At 39.5% G+C, this 19,917-nt stretch overlaps 2 protein-coding genes across 2 annotated transcripts; both read left to right on the top strand.

The window, feature by feature from the left end:
• Positions 1–3,555: 3,555 nt before the first annotated feature.
• On the top strand, positions 3,556–9,709 carry tatdn2 (TatD DNase domain containing 2). The gene is made up of 7 exons (XM_061041696.1): positions 3,556–3,904; positions 4,075–4,443; positions 4,631–4,788; positions 5,059–5,626; positions 6,288–6,415; positions 7,769–7,952; positions 9,110–9,709. The coding sequence occupies exons 1-7, from the start codon at positions 3,605–3,607 to the stop codon at positions 9,248–9,250; spliced, it is 1,848 nt and encodes a 615-aa protein (XP_060897679.1). The 5' UTR covers positions 3,556–3,604; the 3' UTR covers positions 9,251–9,709.
• Positions 9,710–12,878: 3,169 nt separating this feature from the next.
• Positions 12,879–16,650, top strand: ccdc174 (coiled-coil domain containing 174). Its single transcript, XM_061042558.1, has 11 exons — positions 12,879–13,023; positions 13,185–13,292; positions 13,388–13,488; positions 13,579–13,637; positions 13,728–13,878; positions 14,273–14,368; positions 14,470–14,606; positions 14,724–14,818; positions 15,140–15,272; positions 15,386–15,538; positions 15,915–16,650. The coding sequence occupies exons 1-11, from the start codon at positions 12,982–12,984 to the stop codon at positions 16,505–16,507; spliced, it is 1,668 nt and encodes a 555-aa protein (XP_060898541.1). The 5' UTR covers positions 12,879–12,981; the 3' UTR covers positions 16,508–16,650.
• The last annotated feature ends 3,267 nt before the right edge of the window (positions 16,651–19,917 follow it).

The raw sequence follows: 19,917 nt of genomic DNA, 5'->3' as shown, positions 1-19,917 counted from the left end.
AAATGCAATTAATAATCAAGTTACCGGCATGGTGCAAAGAGCTGGTACGTACCAAAGAAATACTATTTTTAATTGATTATTTGCTTTCCTATAGTTTCATTAATAGATGTCTTTCTGTAGGCTTGCATCAAAATGCACCAAGCACCTCCCCCCGAAACATGCCACAGTACAGGAATGTGTACAATGACCATGCCCGGAGGAACTTCTGCTACTGGCTCATTGAGAAGAAGGGCTCGACATGTGAGTACTAATTCAAGCTCTGAGTTAAAATGTCATGCATGCAATAACTACTAGTATGGTGTGGTATTCACACTCAATAGTGGCAAGGAGGTGTAAGATCCATTGTATATCAATGTCTTGCATTGCTGTTCTTGCTGCTCAGCCTTTGAAGCTTTTGAGGTTTGCAGAATTAACAGTGACCCCTCCCTGCTTTGTCCTAATGACTGACTTTGGTGTATTGTTTCAAACAACATTGAAACAGCATAATGCAATAATGCAAACGATATTATCAAGTCTATTGGTTATTAGGTTAAAATGTCTCTGCCTTTCTATCTGTAAGGAAAATCATCCTCATCTCTATTTCATAAAATAAATAGAAACACTACTTCAAGTAATGATCAGTGTTTTTAAGAGTGGAAACAACGTGTCTTGAGATTTAAAATAACTGATTATTTGCATCCTCGTTGGTCTACACAATGATCACATCACTGATGAAGCTTAATTTCTTCCTTACAGGTAGAGGATACAGCTTTGGTGCCTACAAGACCTGTCTTGGATTGCCAAAAGTCTAAGAAAAAGTGTGATGATTTTCAGCCCTCTGCCCCCATTTGTTAAAATTACTTTTAATTAAATAATTTTAAAGATGATGTTAACTAATCTGAAATTTACCAGAGTGTGTCCACATTAAGAAGTGGTGAAGATAAAAACGTGTGTTGAAATATAGTCCTTGGGAATTAAAAACAGCAATGTGATCATTTGGATAATGTGTAAAATAGCACACCTGACCCATTTAATAAAGAAAAACTCAAATATAAAACATCAACTGAGCTTTTGTGAACTGTATGTTCCTCTTTTCTGAGCAAGAACCAAATATTATTTAATGTAAACAGTTTACGATGTATTTATGAAAGGAAATTATTGTTTCTCTTTCTTGAGTAGAATCTGTAGGCAGTAAATTAGCTAGCATAAGTGTTAGATAAAGATAAAGATAAACTTTATTGATCCCCCATGGGAAACAGGAATATAATTAGGGGGTGAGAGGGGTTGTCCATGATGGATGTCAGCTTCGTTAACATCCTCCTCTCACCCACCTCCTCTACAGAGTCCAGAGGACAGTCCAAGACAGAACTGGCCCTCCTGACCAGTCTGTTCAGTCTCTTCCTGTCTCTCTCTGTGCTCCCTCCTCTCCAGCAGACCACTGCATAGAAAAGTGCAGACGCCACCACAGTGTCATAGAACGTCCTGAACAGAGTCCTGCACACTCCAAAGGACCTCAGTCGCCTCAGCAGGTGTAGTCGACTTTGGACTTTCTTGTACAGGATGTCTGTGTTGTGTGACCAGTCCAGTTTGTTGTTGAGGTGAACACCCAGGTATTTGTATGTCTCCACTCTCTCAATGTCCAAGCCCTGGATGTTCACTGGTGCTGCGGTTCCTGCGGAAGTCAATCAACATCTCCTTTGTCTTGCTGGCGTTGAGCTGAAGATGGTTGAGCTCACTCCAGTCGACACAGTCCATGATGACCTGCCTGTACTCCTGTTCGCTCCCCTTAGACACACACCCCACGATGGCTGTGTCATCTGAGAACTTCTGCAGGTGGCAGCTCCCAGAGTTGTAACTGAAGTCCGAGGTGTACAGGGTGAAGAGAAAAGGGGAGAGAACTGTCCCCTGCGGGGCCCCTGTACTGCAGACCACCATGTCAGACTCAATAAACAATGGAGCCATGACTGAATGGGTCTCCCGAGGAAGTTTTAAAGAGTCCACAGAGAAAGAAAAACAACACCAATACTCCAAAATTGGAGTTCTACATTCTCTACTGAACTTTTAATGTTGTTTATCTTTTTTTTTTTTTAGTCGCCATATCTCCTTTCTTGCGCCTATCAATGCAAAATTTCGACTTAACATACACTGTTAGAGAGTGAGTCTGCTGCCGCTGTTAGCCAAATCTCGTTGAGATTTGATCTCGCGAGATGTACAATTGGCGCGATCCAGGACTTTACCACCATCTAGCGGTTAATTCGAAACAAATGCTTTATTAATCAATTAAATATTAAACGTGCCATTCAAAACTCTGTTGGTACGCGTTATTTTTTTGAGAAGCCACTGAGCTGTCAAAGCCGACTGAAGAAGCGCAGTTAAAGTTTAACTGTGTGCGGACTTGTGACGCAGTTCTTCCATCAAGTGCTCAAAGTCTAAGAAGGTAATTTAACAACTCTTCTTGCTGGATTAAAGGAGCTAACTGGCTTTGATTTTGATAAATTAGTGTAAACGCATAATATATTTCCTATAAATTGCGTTTCTGTTGCAAGAACATTCAGCTACTTGTTTTGGTTGCTGTTGAACGAGCGAGTGAAAGTTTGCTATGTTAGCATCAAAGCTAAAGTGATGAAGCTAACAGTCTTATCTCAGGCGGTAAAGTTGACCTGAGGTCAGGTCCGACTATGTTTCAGCAACACAACCCCCGAAATATTCAATCATACAACCATACTTCTCTTCAATCATAGTTTTACTTTTAATTTAATTTTATAGCTGAACAATAGATAATTTACATGTCTAGACTGCCTGCTTGAACCTGTATGTCAACTTCTCCTGAAGTCCATTTTCATTGTTATACTGCCTGTTCACCAGATTTGCTGTACGGTTCTGATTTAGTACAAATATAAGTGTTGATCTGAAAACTAGTCTAGTTCCCAAACAAAGTCATAATGACAAAAATTGCAGCATATTGAATGGTGGACACAGTGGACCTGCTTTTGGTCTTTGAACCACCTCTGTCAGCATCATTAAAATAATACACTTAATATAAAATCAATTATTACGTGATTTGAACTGAACATATTCACTTGGTTAAAATGTTTTCCAAGGATGAACATAGGACACTCAATAAAGATTTAACAGCTAAAACATAAGCAGATAAACAGAATAAAGTGAATAACACACAGTATAGGATAAACCAAGATTTATTTTTAAAGTATAGAAGTGGTGGTGTAGATTGTGATCTGTAATCAATCTAGACATAAGACCTGCTGGGAGATTATTTTGTTAACCCAGTTTGCCTGCATCATGTGTTATATCATTGTTTCCCAGCCTGGGGTCCTATGGGGGGCACCTAAGGTCTCAGGGATAGCCAAGGCTCTGTCCGCTCTGAGGTTGTCAAAATTGGATTTGCACACATTTAATTAAATCATGTTAAAACATTACTGGTAAATGTATACAAATGTCTTTTGGTAAGAACAAGTGTGTTGATTTTATCAATGAAAACTATTGAAATGTACATTAATATTTGAAAGCAATATATATCTCTTTTTCCTTGCGTGTCCTCAGAGGGGCTCCTGTGTTCAATGATCATGCCAATGTGTTTTGTTTTTCACCTTTTTTTCTTACAGACATGAACAGCAACAGAAAGACGTTGTCAATTAAGTGGCTACGAAAAGCAGTCACCTCACCAGCACACCTTCAAGGGAGAGATGCTGGCCCAGTCACACCCTCTGGCTGGAATATGTCACCAATTGAAGATTCCAAAACTTTGCCCCTCAGTGATTCTCCAGGACCTGACGGAGTTACAGAACTGAGTTTGTACACCCCGAAGAGAAAAGCTGGGGACCTCGGTGACAGCGAGCCCACCATTGGCAAAGTTAAGCTGAGGAAGCTTTCCAGGAGAAATTTTGATAACTTCATGACCTCATCGGTAAATCTCAATGTGAAAATTACTCTGTCCATCTTCTGTTAGTACATCTACAATGTGTTTTTTTTTTTTTTCATATCACAAAGTCTCGTATGTGATTTATTTTGCATTATGTTCAATTCTTATTAGCAATTGCTTAATTATTTATCACTGTTTACTGTTACTAATATCAGGAAAATCCAATGGACAACTCATCTGAGCAGCTGGAATCCACACCACATTCTTTCATCTTGAAAAAAAAAGAGAGGACACCTGAGGAGGGATCAAAGGCTATATACAGGAACGCGTTGATTGCAGCCATTGGCAGCACAACGGCAAGACACAGCACTACAAATATCCCCATGACTGACACTGAGAGCCTGTCTTTGCCATTTGAATCTTCACCAGAGACGACTGAGGAGACTGTTGACTGTTCCCCAATCAAATCTGATGATAGATATGAGGACAAGGGCGCTCTCCAGGGAGGTCAGTGGTATTTTCTTGGAGGGCATGAGGATAGAGGAGCCCAAGATGACAGCTCAGAGCCAAAAACAGACACAAGAGTAAGTCATCTTTAAGCTGGGAGTTCTTCTTTTTTTTGTTCACATATATGTAATCGCAAGTAGTCTGTTATTTTTCATCTCTGATATTTAATTTTTGTTTATCAGCTATATTACATTTTTTTGAAAATAATAAGTGACCATATGGTGTAGTCATTAAGCCATTACGTTTTCTTGTTCATGTTTTTAGAACTTCATGCTGAAAGAAGAAGATTCACCCAGGACGCCTGTTGCTTTGGGTTCTGTGTTCGGAGAGACAACATCTCAAAATGAGTTATTTGCTACAGCAAACAACCTGGAAGTCAAGGACTGTGACTCGTCCCTCCCTGGTCTGGAGTATATACCAGAGTATTTGTCTTCTTTCCCGACGCATCAGAAAGGCTCCTCTGAATTACAACTATGGCGAGGTCCTTCAGCAAACACTCAAAGGGCTACAATTTCCTCTCCAGCCTTTTCAACAAATGAAGTAAACACTTGGACCATCCAGGAAGCTGGTGAGGACATGCAGACGCCTCCCTCACTTTCCCAGAGGACAGTCTGTGTCTCAATCAAAACACCAAACACTGGGCCTTCAAAGGCATCTGTAGTTAAGACTGAGAATTCCTGCTCCACAAGCAGAATTGCCTCAGACCCCTTTGCTCTGCCAATCTACTCAAATAGGAGATCATCAAACACTTACTTGAAGACTTCATCCAAACGCAGGCAGTCAGATTATGGCACTTACACCCATAACCCCACTAACTCCCTTGCTCATGGGGACACCCCCAGAAGATTATCCTTGGGGGCAGAACCTATGTGGACTAGCCAGCCCTACCTGGATGATCAGGTTGGTTTTATAGACACTCACTGCCACATAGACATGCTTTATGGAAAACTTGGCTTCTCTGGGACATTCAGCAGCTTTCGAAGGATGTATCACACCAGCTTTCCTCCAGAGTTTAAGGGCTGTATTGCTGATTTCTGCAACCCAGGGATCATGATGAAGCAGGCCCTGTGGGAAGGTTTGCTGGCTGAAGACAAGATATGGGGGGCATTTGGATGCCACCCCCACTTTGCCAGATATTACTCAAGTGTCCATGAACGCAATATACTGATGGCGATGCGGCACCCGAAAGCAGTGGCGTTTGGTGAAATGGGTCTTGACTACTCCCACAAAAACTCCACTCATTCCTCCAGGCAAAAAGAGGTAAGATCATATAGTATCAGGTCAAATTGAATGAAACTTAACAGGCCAGTATTCATCAAACTTTCTGAAACTTCTATCAATATGAAGAGGTCACATATATATTTGTCGGCTAAAAATTATGATTATGAAATAAATACCCACATATAAGACAGCCCTGATTATAAGAATCCCCTTTTCAACACTTACATTTTGAAGAAGAGGAAATACATTTTGAAAAGAAAATTATTTTTTGATAAAGATTTTAATTTTATTTTATACAATTTTATTTGAAAAAAAAAGAAGTAATATAAACACATTGACTGAAACAAGGTCAGCGGTTGTTTTGAACACCACAAGTCATGTTTTCGATATCTTTTAGATTAAACTGCCACATTTCAGTATTTCCCGCATAATAATGGTATTACTTACACCTGCAGAATCCACAGGGTGGAGAGTGTGTGCAGATCATCAACTAGTTAAGAATTACTTAGACACTGCCGATGTGATTGACAGCTGGCCTCAGTCATGAGCAGTACACTCACTATACAGATGAGCAGCTCTGTCTGTTGTTGTGAATGTGTATTGGGTTTTATTTTTTGTATTTTTGTCCTCTTATATTTGGGCCAATGCTAAATAATTAATGTTGCGGTTTCATGTTTTGTGTCTTTTCCCTGTTGTGAAGGTGTTTGAACGTCAACTGCATTTAGCTGTGGCCATGCAGAAGCCTCTGGTGATCCACTGTAGGGACGCGGATGATGACCTGCTGGAAATCATGAAGAAATGTGTCCCAAGGGATTATAAAATACACAGGTACAAAAACTAACCACACAGTTATTCTGTTTTTGTAATTACATTTTCTAATTATTTCATGCCATTTTATCAACATGAAAAATGTCAGTTACTCTCTTTTAATTGTCTCTTAGTTATTATCCTTAAGATGTATATGAAATCGGTGCCTTTGATGGTTGTTATGGTTGTCATTTTTTCTGCAGTATTTTTCTTTGGTACTTACATTCAGTAATTGTCTCTGTATGTTGCAGTTGACATGGATAGTGGTAAAGTTACTATCATTGTGCTGTAATCAAATTGCTTACCTTGTGAATTGATAGGAAATAATCCAGCATTGTACTGTTTCTTTAAAGATGTCTATAGATGAAGTAACAGGATACATGTATTTGTAACAGAGGTAAACCCTGACCGTTAATATATACGATAAAGAGTAACTAAACCCCCAGACCACTTTTTGGAGTCCCATCCTTGGCAGTCACCATGCTGATAATGCTGTCTCAACCAAACTTTCAGTCAACCTGACAACAGGCTTAGAGCCGAGGTCGTTTGTGAGCCTCTTGACAAACCGTTACATCGCAACCGCCTGTCAATGAGGTCAGCTAGTAGCTACGCGCCTTATTGTGAGTAACGCTTATCCTCCATAAAATCAAAATGAGTTATCAAGAAATTCACCCCTTGTACAGTGCGTGACAAAGGAAACTTGAGCGAATCAGACCAATTTCCTTTCTTGAACCAGGCTGCAAATATGTTGAGTTCTGCCGTAAAAATATAATAAAGTCAATTAAGTTAATAAATGTCATCTCAGCGCCTGTGGTTGAGTGCACTGAGCACGCTCTGAGCGTATTTGCGCTTGGGACATAGATGTGAGCACACAATATTGTTGCTGCATTGACATTAAAAGCGATAGTTGTCTGTATTTGTTTTGTTCAGCTTCCTGTGTTAGTGGTTCAAACTGATTGAGCTTTGGACTGCTGTGGTCGTGGCCTAGGGGAGACTCTGGAGGAGAGAAGTCCTCTACTTCCAACGACATTTCTGTTGCAAAAGTGTCATTACAGCTTCTTGAGTTGTTGGCTAAATAGCCTATCTTAACTTGCGTGTGTGTGTGTGTGTGTGTGTGTGTGTGTGTTCTCCCTTCCCAACACCCTGCCCTGTCCATGTTGATACATTGACGTTCAAATTGTATTTGTTTAAATTCCAGGGTAGATGCACATTAGTCGAATCCTTGGGGATTAGTTACCCTTTAACGTCATTTTTGAAAATTGACAAGAGGGTCAGTTTATTTTTTCCTGCATTCACCCAATCAAACACGACTAAAATGTCATATCTTTTTATCAATCTGTGAATATTCTTTCTTGACTCCTGTATGGTTTCCAGGCACTGTTTCACAAACAGTTATCCAGTGATTGAGCCCTTCCTGACAGAGTTCCCCAATCTGTATGTGGGCTTCACAGCCCTGATCACCTACCCCAATGCCAAGGAGGCCCGTGAGGCTGTCCGCCAGATACCTCTGAACCGCATTTTGTTGGAGACAGACGCACCATATTTCCTGCCCAGGGGGGTATGTTTAAGCCCAGAAATACCAAAACATTGCTGATTTGCAACTTCATGTTTTCTATTACTGTGAATGAATACAAATTACTAATTGAACCAGCTTAATGTGAATTGTAATTGTAGCTGTTGAAGACATAATGAAATGTGTACAGTTCAATTGTATAGTGAAAGTGACTGTGATGCTAAGGTCAGCTCCTATTAGAACTCTTACCACACAGCTCCTCCCAGAACAGATTCTGGTTTCTTTTGAAGCAGACACTTACTGTACGGTTATGGAAGTTCAATGACTCTTGTGTAAAGTCTAGCTCAGACTAAAGGAGCTGAGTGCACCAGCTGTGTGTAAAATAGTAGGTCGTACCTCTTATGTCTGAGTTGAATACGACCGACTTCATGACTTAAATTTACACCGAGTGCACTAAGTCTAACTGAGAAGGGTCGTAGCCGTGTGAACATTTGCAGAGCAGCGAGGGTTAGCATGAAACACAATTCCATGCTTTAAGTACTTTAACACATAGCGATACAGTTGCAGAACATAACGTTCTCACTGGACAACAATTACGTATGAGCTCTGTCATGGCATTGGATATCAGGAATTCATCATTTTAAATAGATATCCTGCTTAGTCTCTGCTGCTTGCTCATGTGTTTTGAAGGTGGATGAAGTTCCTCAGTAGGCTCTGTGGAGCCAAGGAAACCCTTCTTAAACCCAACATGCAGTTGTCCGATGAACATAACTCATATCTCCCCATGGTGTTTTGAAACGCTGCTAACGTCACTCTGCTCCGCTATCTTTAATTTCAGTCTTTTCAATCACAAATGAGCACCCCACCAATTTTCTTTAGGCTACTAATGATGGCCTGTGTCGTAGTTTTCTTTAAATTGTTGGTTATGACATATTGAGATAGGAAAAATTGTTAGAAAGTGCCATCAGTACCTGCAGGGCAGGGACAGCGCTACATTTCTGTCTGACGCATGCTGTAACTGAGAGGAGAGCACTTTACTTCAAACAGGGTTTATTGCCTAAAACAAAACATTTCAATTGGCTCACAGTAAATTTCCAGAGTGTGTCTGATCACGTTTGACTCTCTCCCTTGTCTTAATGCCTTTTCAATGATCATGCTGTAAATGGGACACAGTGCGTGCTAATGTGTTGTGCTCTAAACAGGTTAGTAAAGGTGTCTGTCCGTTCTCACATCCTGGAATGGGCATCCATACTCTGCAAGAGCTGAGCCTACTGAAGCAGGAAGACATGTCAACAGTCATCGCCACCATCCGAGACAACACCACTCATGTCTACGGCATATGAACTCCATGGATGATGGATGTTAGCAAGCAACCTTGATCAGACAGAATCGGTGTGCTTGGAGCAGACACGTCATGTGACTTTTTGTTCAAGATTTACCACCTCCACATCAAGTTGTCAGAATATGGAGGACATGTCTTATTAGAAGAACCGGGAAGAGTTGTTCATTTAACTTGTACAGAAGGAAAGGGGGGGAAACAAGACTGAAACAAAAATATCTTTTGATTACAGTATTTGTATATATCATTGTTTCTCTGATATATATCATTGTTTCTCTGATATATTTTGTGTCATTGTTCATCACTTATTTGATTCCTTAGCATTCTGTATTGTGAGTTGCTGTTCTTGCTGTGTTGTAATGTAACATCCCTGTCCTTGTTCTAATTTGGATGTTTGTGTTTTGCTAAAGCTGTTACGTCTGGTAAAGCGTGATGAATTGGACGTATTAAAATACGTTGTTGAAAGAGATCTTGTTTTCTTTATTCTGCAGATATAATTTGTACAATTTCTCTTTCATGCACATAAAGAGCAGCTGTTGTTGGTTTGAAGCGAATAAAGTATCGTGTTTAATGCACTGATACAGACTCGTGTGGTGTTTTCCATGAGTAAAGCTTTTTTTTCTTTCTGAAGCCAGGAAGTGGATGAGAAGACTCCATTAGCTTGTTTTGATTCCACTGTGTTAGGCGCACACATTTGGCTTGAGTGCTTTTTATTTTGAGAATGATTAGCCTCTACTGCATGTGGCAGTTTCCTGGTTGATGGACTATGCCATCAGAGGACTACATTAATGGTTTATGTGTCATTTGTACATTCTCTCTGACGGTTTGGATTTTGAGAAAATGCATACCTTCTCCTTTTTTCAGGTTCCAAATGAAAGCCTTGAGTGTCAGAGCCTCTCCAGAATGTAGGGTCAGAGCACTCTGCTTTAAGAAAACGAAGTGTAAGGTAGTGCATCCTAGGCTGTGTTTGACCTAGTTCTTGAGATTGGAACAAAAAGTTTTGCAAACTTGCTGTAAGAATTAGTGATTTGGGTTTTGCTCCAATGATTAAATCACAAATATTAGGCCTGTGATGTAAAGCTTTTAAACCAGTACTCGATCCTTGAGGACGGCATGATTGTAATTTCAATATAAACATGCCGTCTGTTCATCAATCTTGTGGACAAATGCAAAGATTATAAAGTGCCACTTTTTTTTTTTTTTTTTTTTTTTTTTTTTTTTTTATCAAACTCTGCCCAGAAACTATCTTCAGACAAATATGAAATTATAATTGGAACTGTTTTTACAGGTGCGTGTGTTAGAGTACAAATATATAAACAGCTTGTTCAGAACATATTGTGCTGTTAAACCTGTAGGCTACATGCTTACATGCGGAATAACATCAGAACATTACACACCTTTAAATAAGAGTGACTCATCTGTTGACAGAGAGAGGCCATAAGGAACTTTTTAGTTTATTCCAAAGGCATGAACATGATCTGTAAAGCCAGTGTTTCATAAGGCTGCTTGTTATTGAGAAAGATTTTAGAATTTAATTTAAACAGATGCTTTTTACCAAAGCGACATCCAAATATTTAGAATCTTAATTAAAATGTTAAGCAAAGATTCTCAATACTAGCTGAGATTCTTTATATTCAGACAGCTAAATGTATACAAAAAATCTAATTAGCTCAAATTCTAAATAGTTAGAATCTTAAAATATTTAGCTTGGATTCTCTACTTAGGATCATAGCTAAATATTTAGAATTGTGAGGTACTCTTAACATTAAGATATAAGATAAAACATATACCATTTATATTTGCTAATGAAATTATCTTTAATATATTTTCATGGAAAAGTAAATGTGACAAATTTCACAAATATTGCTAGAAATGTTTTAGAGTAAAATGTGGAGAAATGTTATTTTTAGTGTACGCAACTTTTCCATTTGGCCCCATTGTGTCTGACTTGATATGACCGACTTCACACCACGTGCACCAAGTCTAACTGAGAACCACAGGTTGTTTAGAATAGATTATTATTTTTGTCAACATCAACAGCTTCATTGTCAATTTCATCTTCTTGAATATTCTCATCAACATCAACACCATGCTCAATTTCATCATCAACGTCAGTATCAATAGCATTAGGTGTGTAGGTGTTCATGGAAGTGGTGGGTTTAGTTGTTTCCTAATGAAGGAAAAAGACTGCAGATCAAATGGAGTTTAGTTATTTAATCCACCGTCTGTGGACTACATAGACAAGAGTCTTTACGAGACACTTAGGACCATGTTGTTAAAGGAGTAGGCGCCTTCATTGGCAGAGCATAGTGAACAATGTAGTCAACATCCGTAAATATTGTGAAGAGATGAAGTCTAATATAGAACATATTGACCAAAGGCATGCCCAATATATGATTCTTTCTTTTTCAGAACATCTTTTATTAATTATTTACACTGCCAGGATTATGCAATTCCCACCAGTTGGTGCAGCTTGCAAAAACTAAATATTTCTGTGGCAAGTAAGCAAACAGACATCAAACACTAAAATAAAGGTACGCCTCATAACAACACACAACCTTTAAACAGGAAAGTAAAGTCAAGGGTGAGGAAAAACAAACAAACCACTCGGACTTGATTCATTTGTATCAGAATGGTTGTTCTCAGTACAGTCACTGCTCAAGGATGATCCTGACAGCATCCTGCTGATTACCATGCTGCTTTCTTCTGGAGAGACTTCTTTATTCAAGTTTTCGAAAGTTTGCTTTCTTTAATCACATATTTCCTTTACAATAGTAATTTCAGCCAATATCAGTAAACTTAATGTCCAGTTCAAAGTACAATTCAATGAGCTGATCCATACTGGTGTGCTATCCTTGGAAGCTACACAGTAATGCAACTGTCAAACGATTCACATTTTTAATGAGTAATTGCAGAATTTCAAGTGTTAAACGTGATTAATAGCATTTTTAATTCAATTTTTGAGTTCCATTATTTGCCCTTTAAAAATAAAAAATGTTTGGCTTTTATTTTGAATGTCTGTAAGCCTACTGTCTAAAGCTGAGAGAACTTTCATTGCTTTTTTGAATTGAACACTGCTTTTATTCTGAAATAAAGTAAGGGCATTCTGGTAGATCGAAGGTTACAACATGAACTTATTTCTCAGGGGGTAGCTAACCAAGGGTTGGTGAAGAAGTCTGTTGGTGATCTCAAAGGGAGCCCTTGTCTGAAAAAACAGAGTTTTAATATTTGTGAAAGTGCCTTCTACCACCACCAAGTGGAACTCATCGGGCAGCCCAGGTTTCAACAGCTATGAATTCTGTATCATTGTCGGATTTGGTTGAAGAGCATTATTCAATACATACAATACATATTTTAGCTTTTTTTCTTTGCTTTTTCAGCTTGAAAATAGAAAAAATATCTACTCTGCTTATGAGTGTTTTTTCTCCTGTTTTATTGAAATGAATCCCAATAATAGGATATTTATTTTATTTAAAAAACAGCTATTCTCTATTAGCGCATGCTTGTCACATTTATTTTGGGATAAAAAGTAGAAATTCGATACGAAAAAAAACCCAACTCAAATATGTGTCAACCCAGAAATAATATTGGTGAAACTTTCAATCACACACTAGGGGGCGGTACTGCGGCTTTTCGTAGTTGACCAGCCGCATTTGAAATGACAAAGAAGAAATACAGACGATAGCACACAGCGACATTAGCTAGGAGGTCATTAAGTTGCAGAGAATCTTAAAGATGGATAAAAAGAAGAAACCATTTCACGTGACTGCTTCATCTGTAAGTCCCTGGAGAAGCAGAGATATAAACAGAACTGATTATTTCTTCATTTTGTGACAAGCACTGCTAGTGATAGCATTTGCTTTGACGCCACATTAATAGCAAATACAGAGAGTTAAAATCAGTTTACTTTTTTTCGCTGATATATTTGTGTCCCACAGCTCGTGGATCTCAAAGCTGAACTTTACAGAAAGCAGGAACAATTTAAACAGGAAAAACTTGGACAAGAATCTTCTGCTGCTGGATTCCCAACAAAATCCAAAGACAAGGTACAGTATGTATTCATTTCAGGACACATTCTGACCAGCTCGTGATACTGTAGATTGAGATCACCAGGGTGTGCTGTCTTAATGCTTCTGTGTAGAAATCTAATATCTGGAGCAAACAAAATGCTGGTGTTTCAGCAAGAGCTGAGAAAGATGCTGAGCAGCTGGCTGAGGAGCAGAACAGCCTGGAGACATCAAGGTGAGTCAGGACTGAGTTATACAGGACATTTACTGTCTTTCAATCATGGTGACCAACATCTTCAATTCCATATTTATCCTCTTGTTACAGACAGAAGCTGGAGGAGAAGGCCAAACTCTATGAACAAATGACAAAAGGAGACTTTCCTGGTTGGTAGAGTAGAAGTTGTACCTTCCTGATATGTATTTTTGTGTTGAAACGTGTATAATTTTGGGATCACATGTGCCTTTTAATAACAGACGAAGAGACAGAGGGACTGTTCCTGGTGGATTTCACCCAGAAGATAATCGACAAAGAGAGAGAGACGCTCGCTAAAAGGGAGACAGAGCGAGATGAGGAAAGACACTTGTTGTCTCCTATCCCTCCTCCTCAAAACCCAGATGAGGAATGGTAACATCTGTTTCATTATATTCTTTTTAGACGTTCGTTCATGTGTTCTGCAGCTTGTTTTGTTGTTCAGTAGATTATGTTTGGTTTAAATTTTGTAAAATGGTGTTAATGCCTACAGCTGTTTAGCCACATATTGGATAATTAACTTAAGTGACATGTCCACATGAATAGGTCATTTTAAAGTCGATAAAAATGAATATGTTTATCCGATTGATTAGGAAAACACAGAGTGGTTAAAAGGTTTTTCTACAAATATTACCAAAACTGGTAGACTCAGTTTTCTAAATGTAACTCTTTAGTCTAAAAATTGGTATGTATGAAGTTATTATAATGTTTAAAGTATGAAGTGTATTTTCTGACCTGTTTATCAAGCTGCTGTGTTGCTTTTGTATAGGGTGGATTATGTGGATGCTCTGGGCAGATCTCGAAGATGCATGAAGAAAGACCTGCCAGGTTTTAAAAAGATGGACCAAGACCTTACAGGAAAAGGGTAAGAAACACATTTATTTGAAATCTTAAAAGTTCTGGTCGATTGGTTCCAGGGTTTTGGTGATTATGCTAACTCTTGTGAAAATGACACTTCCTTTATAGAAAAGCCTCAACCGACAAGACGTTACTCTCAGAGGACATGCGTCGAGAGCTGCAGAGGCAGGAGTGGGAGAGGGAGGAAGAGGAGGCTATGAAGAGGCCTATTGGACCCATCCACTATGAGGATATGCGAGGACAAGGTATCTGTACCAAGTGTTTGTAAAACATGTTTGCACATATTTGAAGAAAGTGGTTTTGCTTTGGAAAAAAAAAGTGTGCTGGAGAAAACTTTATCCTTTTTTTTTTCCCCCCCTCAGAGGCTCGAGAGCTTGGTGTCGGTTACTTTGCATTCGCTCAGGATGAAGAGCATCGCAGGAAGCAGAGAGAGACTCTGGACATGCTCAGAGACCAGGTGACTGGACACTGGTCCCTTGACCGACACAAATATTAATTTTGAGCATGGGCACTAAACTTTGCCACCTCCCCTTGGTATTCAACCAGCCCAAACTACAAGCAGACGTTCTCCTTTAAGCACACACCACAAACAGCATATCATCAATCGTTTGGATTGACAGATGTTAACACGTTTGTTAAGTCTTCGTTGCATCTACTGTATATTTCGTTCTTTACTTGTTTTCTTTGATGAATATCGGTTTCAGTCTCAACAGATGATCAACAGCCCTTTTAATGTTCTTTTTTTTTGTCTCTCTTCTACAACTGTTCCATCTTTCAGACAACAGAGCAGCGCAATAAGAGGGAACAGCTGAAAAACAAGAGGCAGAGCATCCTACAGGCCCGACTGGCCAAGGTGCGGCAGAGGAAGATAAAGAAGACCAAGCTGGATGGCACTGAGGAGGAGAATCAAGGTTAGAACCTCACATCAAATGTGCTCTGTCTGTTATTCTAAAAGCTCGAGCTGTAAGTGCACACAGTCCGTGACATGTTGTTAATAAAGGTTTTTATTGACTTGTTTTCCCAGAAGAGGACAGGGAAGATGAACTGATAGGACCCTCTCCACCGCCAGAGGACCCTCCGGAGGTCAGCATATTGAAGAAAGTGGAAGTGGAGATCCAGGAAAGGAAGGACACTAAACCAGGAGTTCCTCATGTGAGAGAGTGGGACAGAGGAAAAGGTATGGACCTGGAGCATGCACTACTAAAGCTGTAGTACTGTTAGGGCTCCCTGCAATTTTCTTTGCAGTAAATTTAGGGGCATCATCTTTTGGCAAGACCTCATCTTGTAAATCTGCAGGTGGCAAGTTAATTTGAGGGTTACATGTTTATTAGTGCACATCTTAATATTTGTCTTCCCTTATTGTAAACCTTTTTATGGAACTGTTTTGAGACTTTTATAGTGAAAGAATACGACTTAATTTGGTAGGAATTTCACAGGTTTTCGACCAATCAGTATGAAGGGGTTTCCAAGATTAAGGTTACTCCTACTCTTCTGTCAAATAATGTACTTTTTCAACAGTAGCCTTTTTTTTTTTTTTTTTTTTTTCCTTCCAGAGTTTATGTTCAGTGAGTGGAAAACGCGCCTCCGTGAAGAGCGGGACTCAGAATTTGCACCTCCCTCTGCGTACAATACGGAGCAGATGAGAAAAAAACCAGAGAGGAATACATCTTACAAGAATAAAGCTCAGATGTCCTTCAAGTGGACCAAAGGCCCAGGAGGCGTCTCTGACAACAAAGGAGAGCCACAGTCTCAACCTCAAACTGCTCCCCCTCCTCCTCCCCCTCCCCCTCCTCCTCCTCCTCCTCCTCCTCAGCCTCAACAAAATCCTCAATATTCTGCACAGCCACAGACCTCATGGCAGGCACCACTTTCAGATCAGCCAGCAGGTTCAGCTCCTGTGTCTGCTCCTGCTTTCATTCCCCATTATCCCCCTCCTATGTTTTATCCTCCCTTTTCTCCCCAGTTCACTGGACCACCTCCCCTGCTTCCCCCAGTTCCCCCTCCTCAGTACCCAAACCAGTATTTGCCCCAGCAGCAGAACCAGTCTCAGCCTCAGCAGCCCCCCCAGCCTGCAGATCTCAGTCAGGCCAAGCAGCCTGGGCAGAGTCTGGACGACATGTTGTCCTTCTACAGAAACTCTTTCTGATCTCTAAAATCTCATGTTTGCCGTTTCGTTGTTTTCTAAATTGGAAGTGTAAATTCCACTGATGATAAAAAAGAAACAACAGAATGCAAATTCTCAACTCTTTTTAATTTCCCCCTTTAATAAATATCAGGTATTTAACTGGATACCGTTCTCACATATCTTTTTTTTCCTATTGTGAAAACTACTGTTGATATCTAAGACATATTGAGCCTCCACCTTGTGAAGATAACAGTTGTAAAATCATAAGTGTGGACAGAGTATTAACTTGCAGTAAAAAAAAAATATCCTCCAGGTGTCGCTGTGCCCCTGCATGCTGAAGAAACATGCAAGTGACCAAAGCTATTCTGTGCTACGCTGATTTCGCTTCATTTTTAAAGGAACTTACTAACTTTTCTCTCCATTAAGTGGTTCATTATTCTGTCTTTTGAAGATCATAGATTATTGCAAAATGTCCAAAGATTTCTAGAATCTAAGATGACGTCTTAAAAACTCAGAGACCCAGCCCGTTGTGACACATGAGACAGATGAGCAGAATATCTTAGACAGTGGAGGGAAAGTTTTTTTATTTCTGGTGAATAACTGATCCAAATCATTTTTGATCATTAAAAGGTAAGTATTACATGCATTTTAAATATTTAAAATCCTTCTTCACAGGGTAGTCAGAGTTGCCTTGTAATACTACAGAGGAGCACATTATTTCATTAGCTACTCCCCATTGTGTTCAGTGATGGTCATATAAGGATTTTCATATTCTCTTACTTTCACACATTCAGAGGGGCTGCTTGTCAGGCAGGGCAGGCATTTGCTTGGGGCCCCTGACTGGTAGGGGGCCCCCAAGGGCTGACAAACTTTAAACTACAACAGTTGAGAGACACCTGAAAAGCATAACTTATACTAGCAATGGCATATTTGTTCTTTTAACATTACTTTACTTAACTAGCAGTGTGAGAAAAGTGTCTCTGTGTGTGTGTTCCGCTGGCTGTAACTGAGTTGAAAAGGCATCCATCACCAAAATCAACATTGGAGGGGCCCCTGTTATTTTTGCCTTGTGCCCCAACTGACTATAATTGCTGCTGCAACATAATACAGTATGACTGCAGTTCTCACAACAACAGAGAAAAGTTATGAAAATGATGATAAAACATTGTTAAAAGCACAGATAAACCAAGAGGACCTCAGTGATTCCCCCCCCCCCCCCCCCCCCTTCATTACCATCATGATGTTGACATTTTTGCTTGTATACTTTTATTTGGTTCTGAATTAAATGTCTGAGCAACATCTAATTTCCCCTGGTGCCCTGGTGGGTCTAAATTGTAATTTGGCCATTGAACTTGTTTCTGCCCGTACACTTTCCACCTCAGCTGCAGTGCTTTTTTTCTAATTAACAAGTGGTAGCATGCTAAAACACTCAATAAAGATGTGAATGTGGTAGGAATTATAGGTGCTAAACATTAGCACATTAGTGTTGCCATATGAGCTTGTAAGCTTCCTTGTGTTAGCATTAAGCTCAAAGCCTGACTTTGTACAGCCTCACAGAGCTGCTAACACGACTTAACACTCTACTGCTGAAGCAAAGTTATCCCATTTGAATCTTATCTCCAACCAGGCAGGTAACTACAACTAATGAAATATGAAAAGGATAAGCAACTTCTCCAGGAAGCAGGAGCAGGAATTCAACTGTGTTCCTGCTTAAAACTAAAATATTGTTGACATTAAACATCCTAAACATCATTATGTTAGCATTTCGCTCAAAGCTCTGCAGAGTTACATGCATGGCTGTAGACTTTATTTTAACAGCAGTAAGCATTTTTTTTAACCTTGCAACATGACAGCATGAAGAATCTTTAAGTATCTTTTGTGTAGAAAAGACAGTTGTAAGAAAAAGAAGAAAACTCTGCACCTACTCTGTTTAGTTTAACTTGCTGACTCAGCACTTTGATGAGTCTAATCACGTCTAAGGGACAGGAAGGTGTGTTTTATTGACGGATCTGCCCTCCTCTCAGGCAACATCTTCACTGAGAAATGACCCAAGCATTAAGATGTGGCAGTTTAATCCTGCTGAGCCTGTGAGAAATAGCAACCTGCTGTTTGCTAAATATATTTTTTTTAAAAGCCTACTGTAAATGTGTAAATATATTTCGGATTAAATGCTTATTTATGTTAAAATGTATTACTATATTTTGCAAAGTGTTATTGTCTAACCAGCAGTCATACTGTTTAAAGGAAGCCTATGGGTCAGTTTTTGTCGACATTTCAAACAGTACAGTTATAAAGCTGTACAGCAGCTAGAGGGAGGTTATGAGGGGAAATGTTCTCTAACACTTGTTCCCCTGTTGATGTTGTCATTTTGGCACTGTAGGTTCTACATCTAAAGACTGGGGGAGGAAGGGGCAGGCCCGGACCCTTGATAATGTAGTTTTACTGCATCATGAGATAAAAGGAAACAAATGACTTGCCAGGAATAAAAGCTGCCACGTTAACTTCCTCTACTACCAAACTGAAACTTCAGACACAGTAAGAACAAAGATCATCGACACAGACCTGATAGATGTTCATTTATATTTTGTTATAAGATTAAGGAGTCTCAAAGGATTTGTGCTGATTTTTTGTTGTATTAGTCTGGATCTTTTGAGGTATATTTTTGTTGGCTACACTTTCAGATACAAATCATGAAGGTTTCTCAGGAAGTCTAAAATGCCTACATACTGGCAGTGCAGAGATACTTTGCTCAACAGCAGATGCATCCATTGGACAGAGGGGCTACATGTTTTTTTACATGTCCAACATGGACTCAACTTTCACTCAGGTAAAAGTCGGTCAACTTCACAAGGATGTATGACCATCTTTCCTTCATGAATCTCATCCACTGTGACTGTCACTGGTTCTGGTTAGAGATGTAAATGTAATTTCATATCTGTAAAAGCATTTCCATTTGAGACTGAACAATTCCAGAGACCAAGAAAGACAGGAGGTGGTGCTGATTGTTCCTGTCTGGTCTGATTTTCTTTAAATTGTCTTGAAAGTACAAACTTTGTGTTGACGTAAGCTCATAAACAGACTCTTTCATTTAGAGTCAATGTAGCTTGCCCATCTCTCTCTCTCTCTCTCTCTCTCTCCCTGCCCGCTTTCAAATAATAAACCATCCACTTCACCAAACAAGGTGATATTGTTCTGAAAAAAATGTATGAACTGGTCATCACCATCCATGGCAAATGTAAACAGGATGTTCCTGATATCAATACCGTAAAGCTCACTTATTAACAAGCAATAGTTCTCATTTACATAATCTGCACAATATCCCGAGTGTTAAAACAACAACTTAGTGTTTGACTATTCCTAGCTGGCAGTAAGCAGTGACGTGCTGGAGCCTCTTTCCTCTGCTACCATTGTACACACGTCTTCAGAATCTA

This window comes from Labrus mixtus, chromosome 7, assembly GCF_963584025.1.
Source record: "Labrus mixtus chromosome 7, fLabMix1.1, whole genome shotgun sequence".
In the NCBI taxonomy this organism is placed as follows: domain Eukaryota; kingdom Metazoa; phylum Chordata; class Actinopteri; order Labriformes; family Labridae; genus Labrus; species Labrus mixtus.
The sequence above is the reverse complement of the archived record's forward strand: the minus strand, read 5'-3'. Positions and strand labels throughout refer to the sequence as shown.

Excerpts from the sequence above, each read along its gene's own strand:
- tatdn2 (XM_061041696.1), top strand. The coding sequence starts at position 3,605 with ATGAACAGCAACAGAAAGACGTTGTCAATTAAGTGGCTACGAAAAGCA. Across the intron at positions 3,905-4,074 it reads ATAACTTCATGACCTCATCG|GAAAATCCAATGGACAACTC; the intron begins GTAAATCTCAAT and ends TACTAATATCAG. Across the intron at positions 4,444-4,630 it reads AGCCAAAAACAGACACAAGA|AACTTCATGCTGAAAGAAGA; the intron begins GTAAGTCATCTT and ends TCATGTTTTTAG.
- ccdc174 (XM_061042558.1), top strand. The coding sequence starts at position 12,982 with ATGGATAAAAAGAAGAAACCATTTCACGTGACTGCTTCATCT. Across the intron at positions 13,024-13,184 it reads TTCACGTGACTGCTTCATCT|CTCGTGGATCTCAAAGCTGA; the intron begins GTAAGTCCCTGG and ends TGTGTCCCACAG. Across the intron at positions 13,489-13,578 it reads AACAGCCTGGAGACATCAAG|ACAGAAGCTGGAGGAGAAGG; the intron begins GTGAGTCAGGAC and ends CTCTTGTTACAG.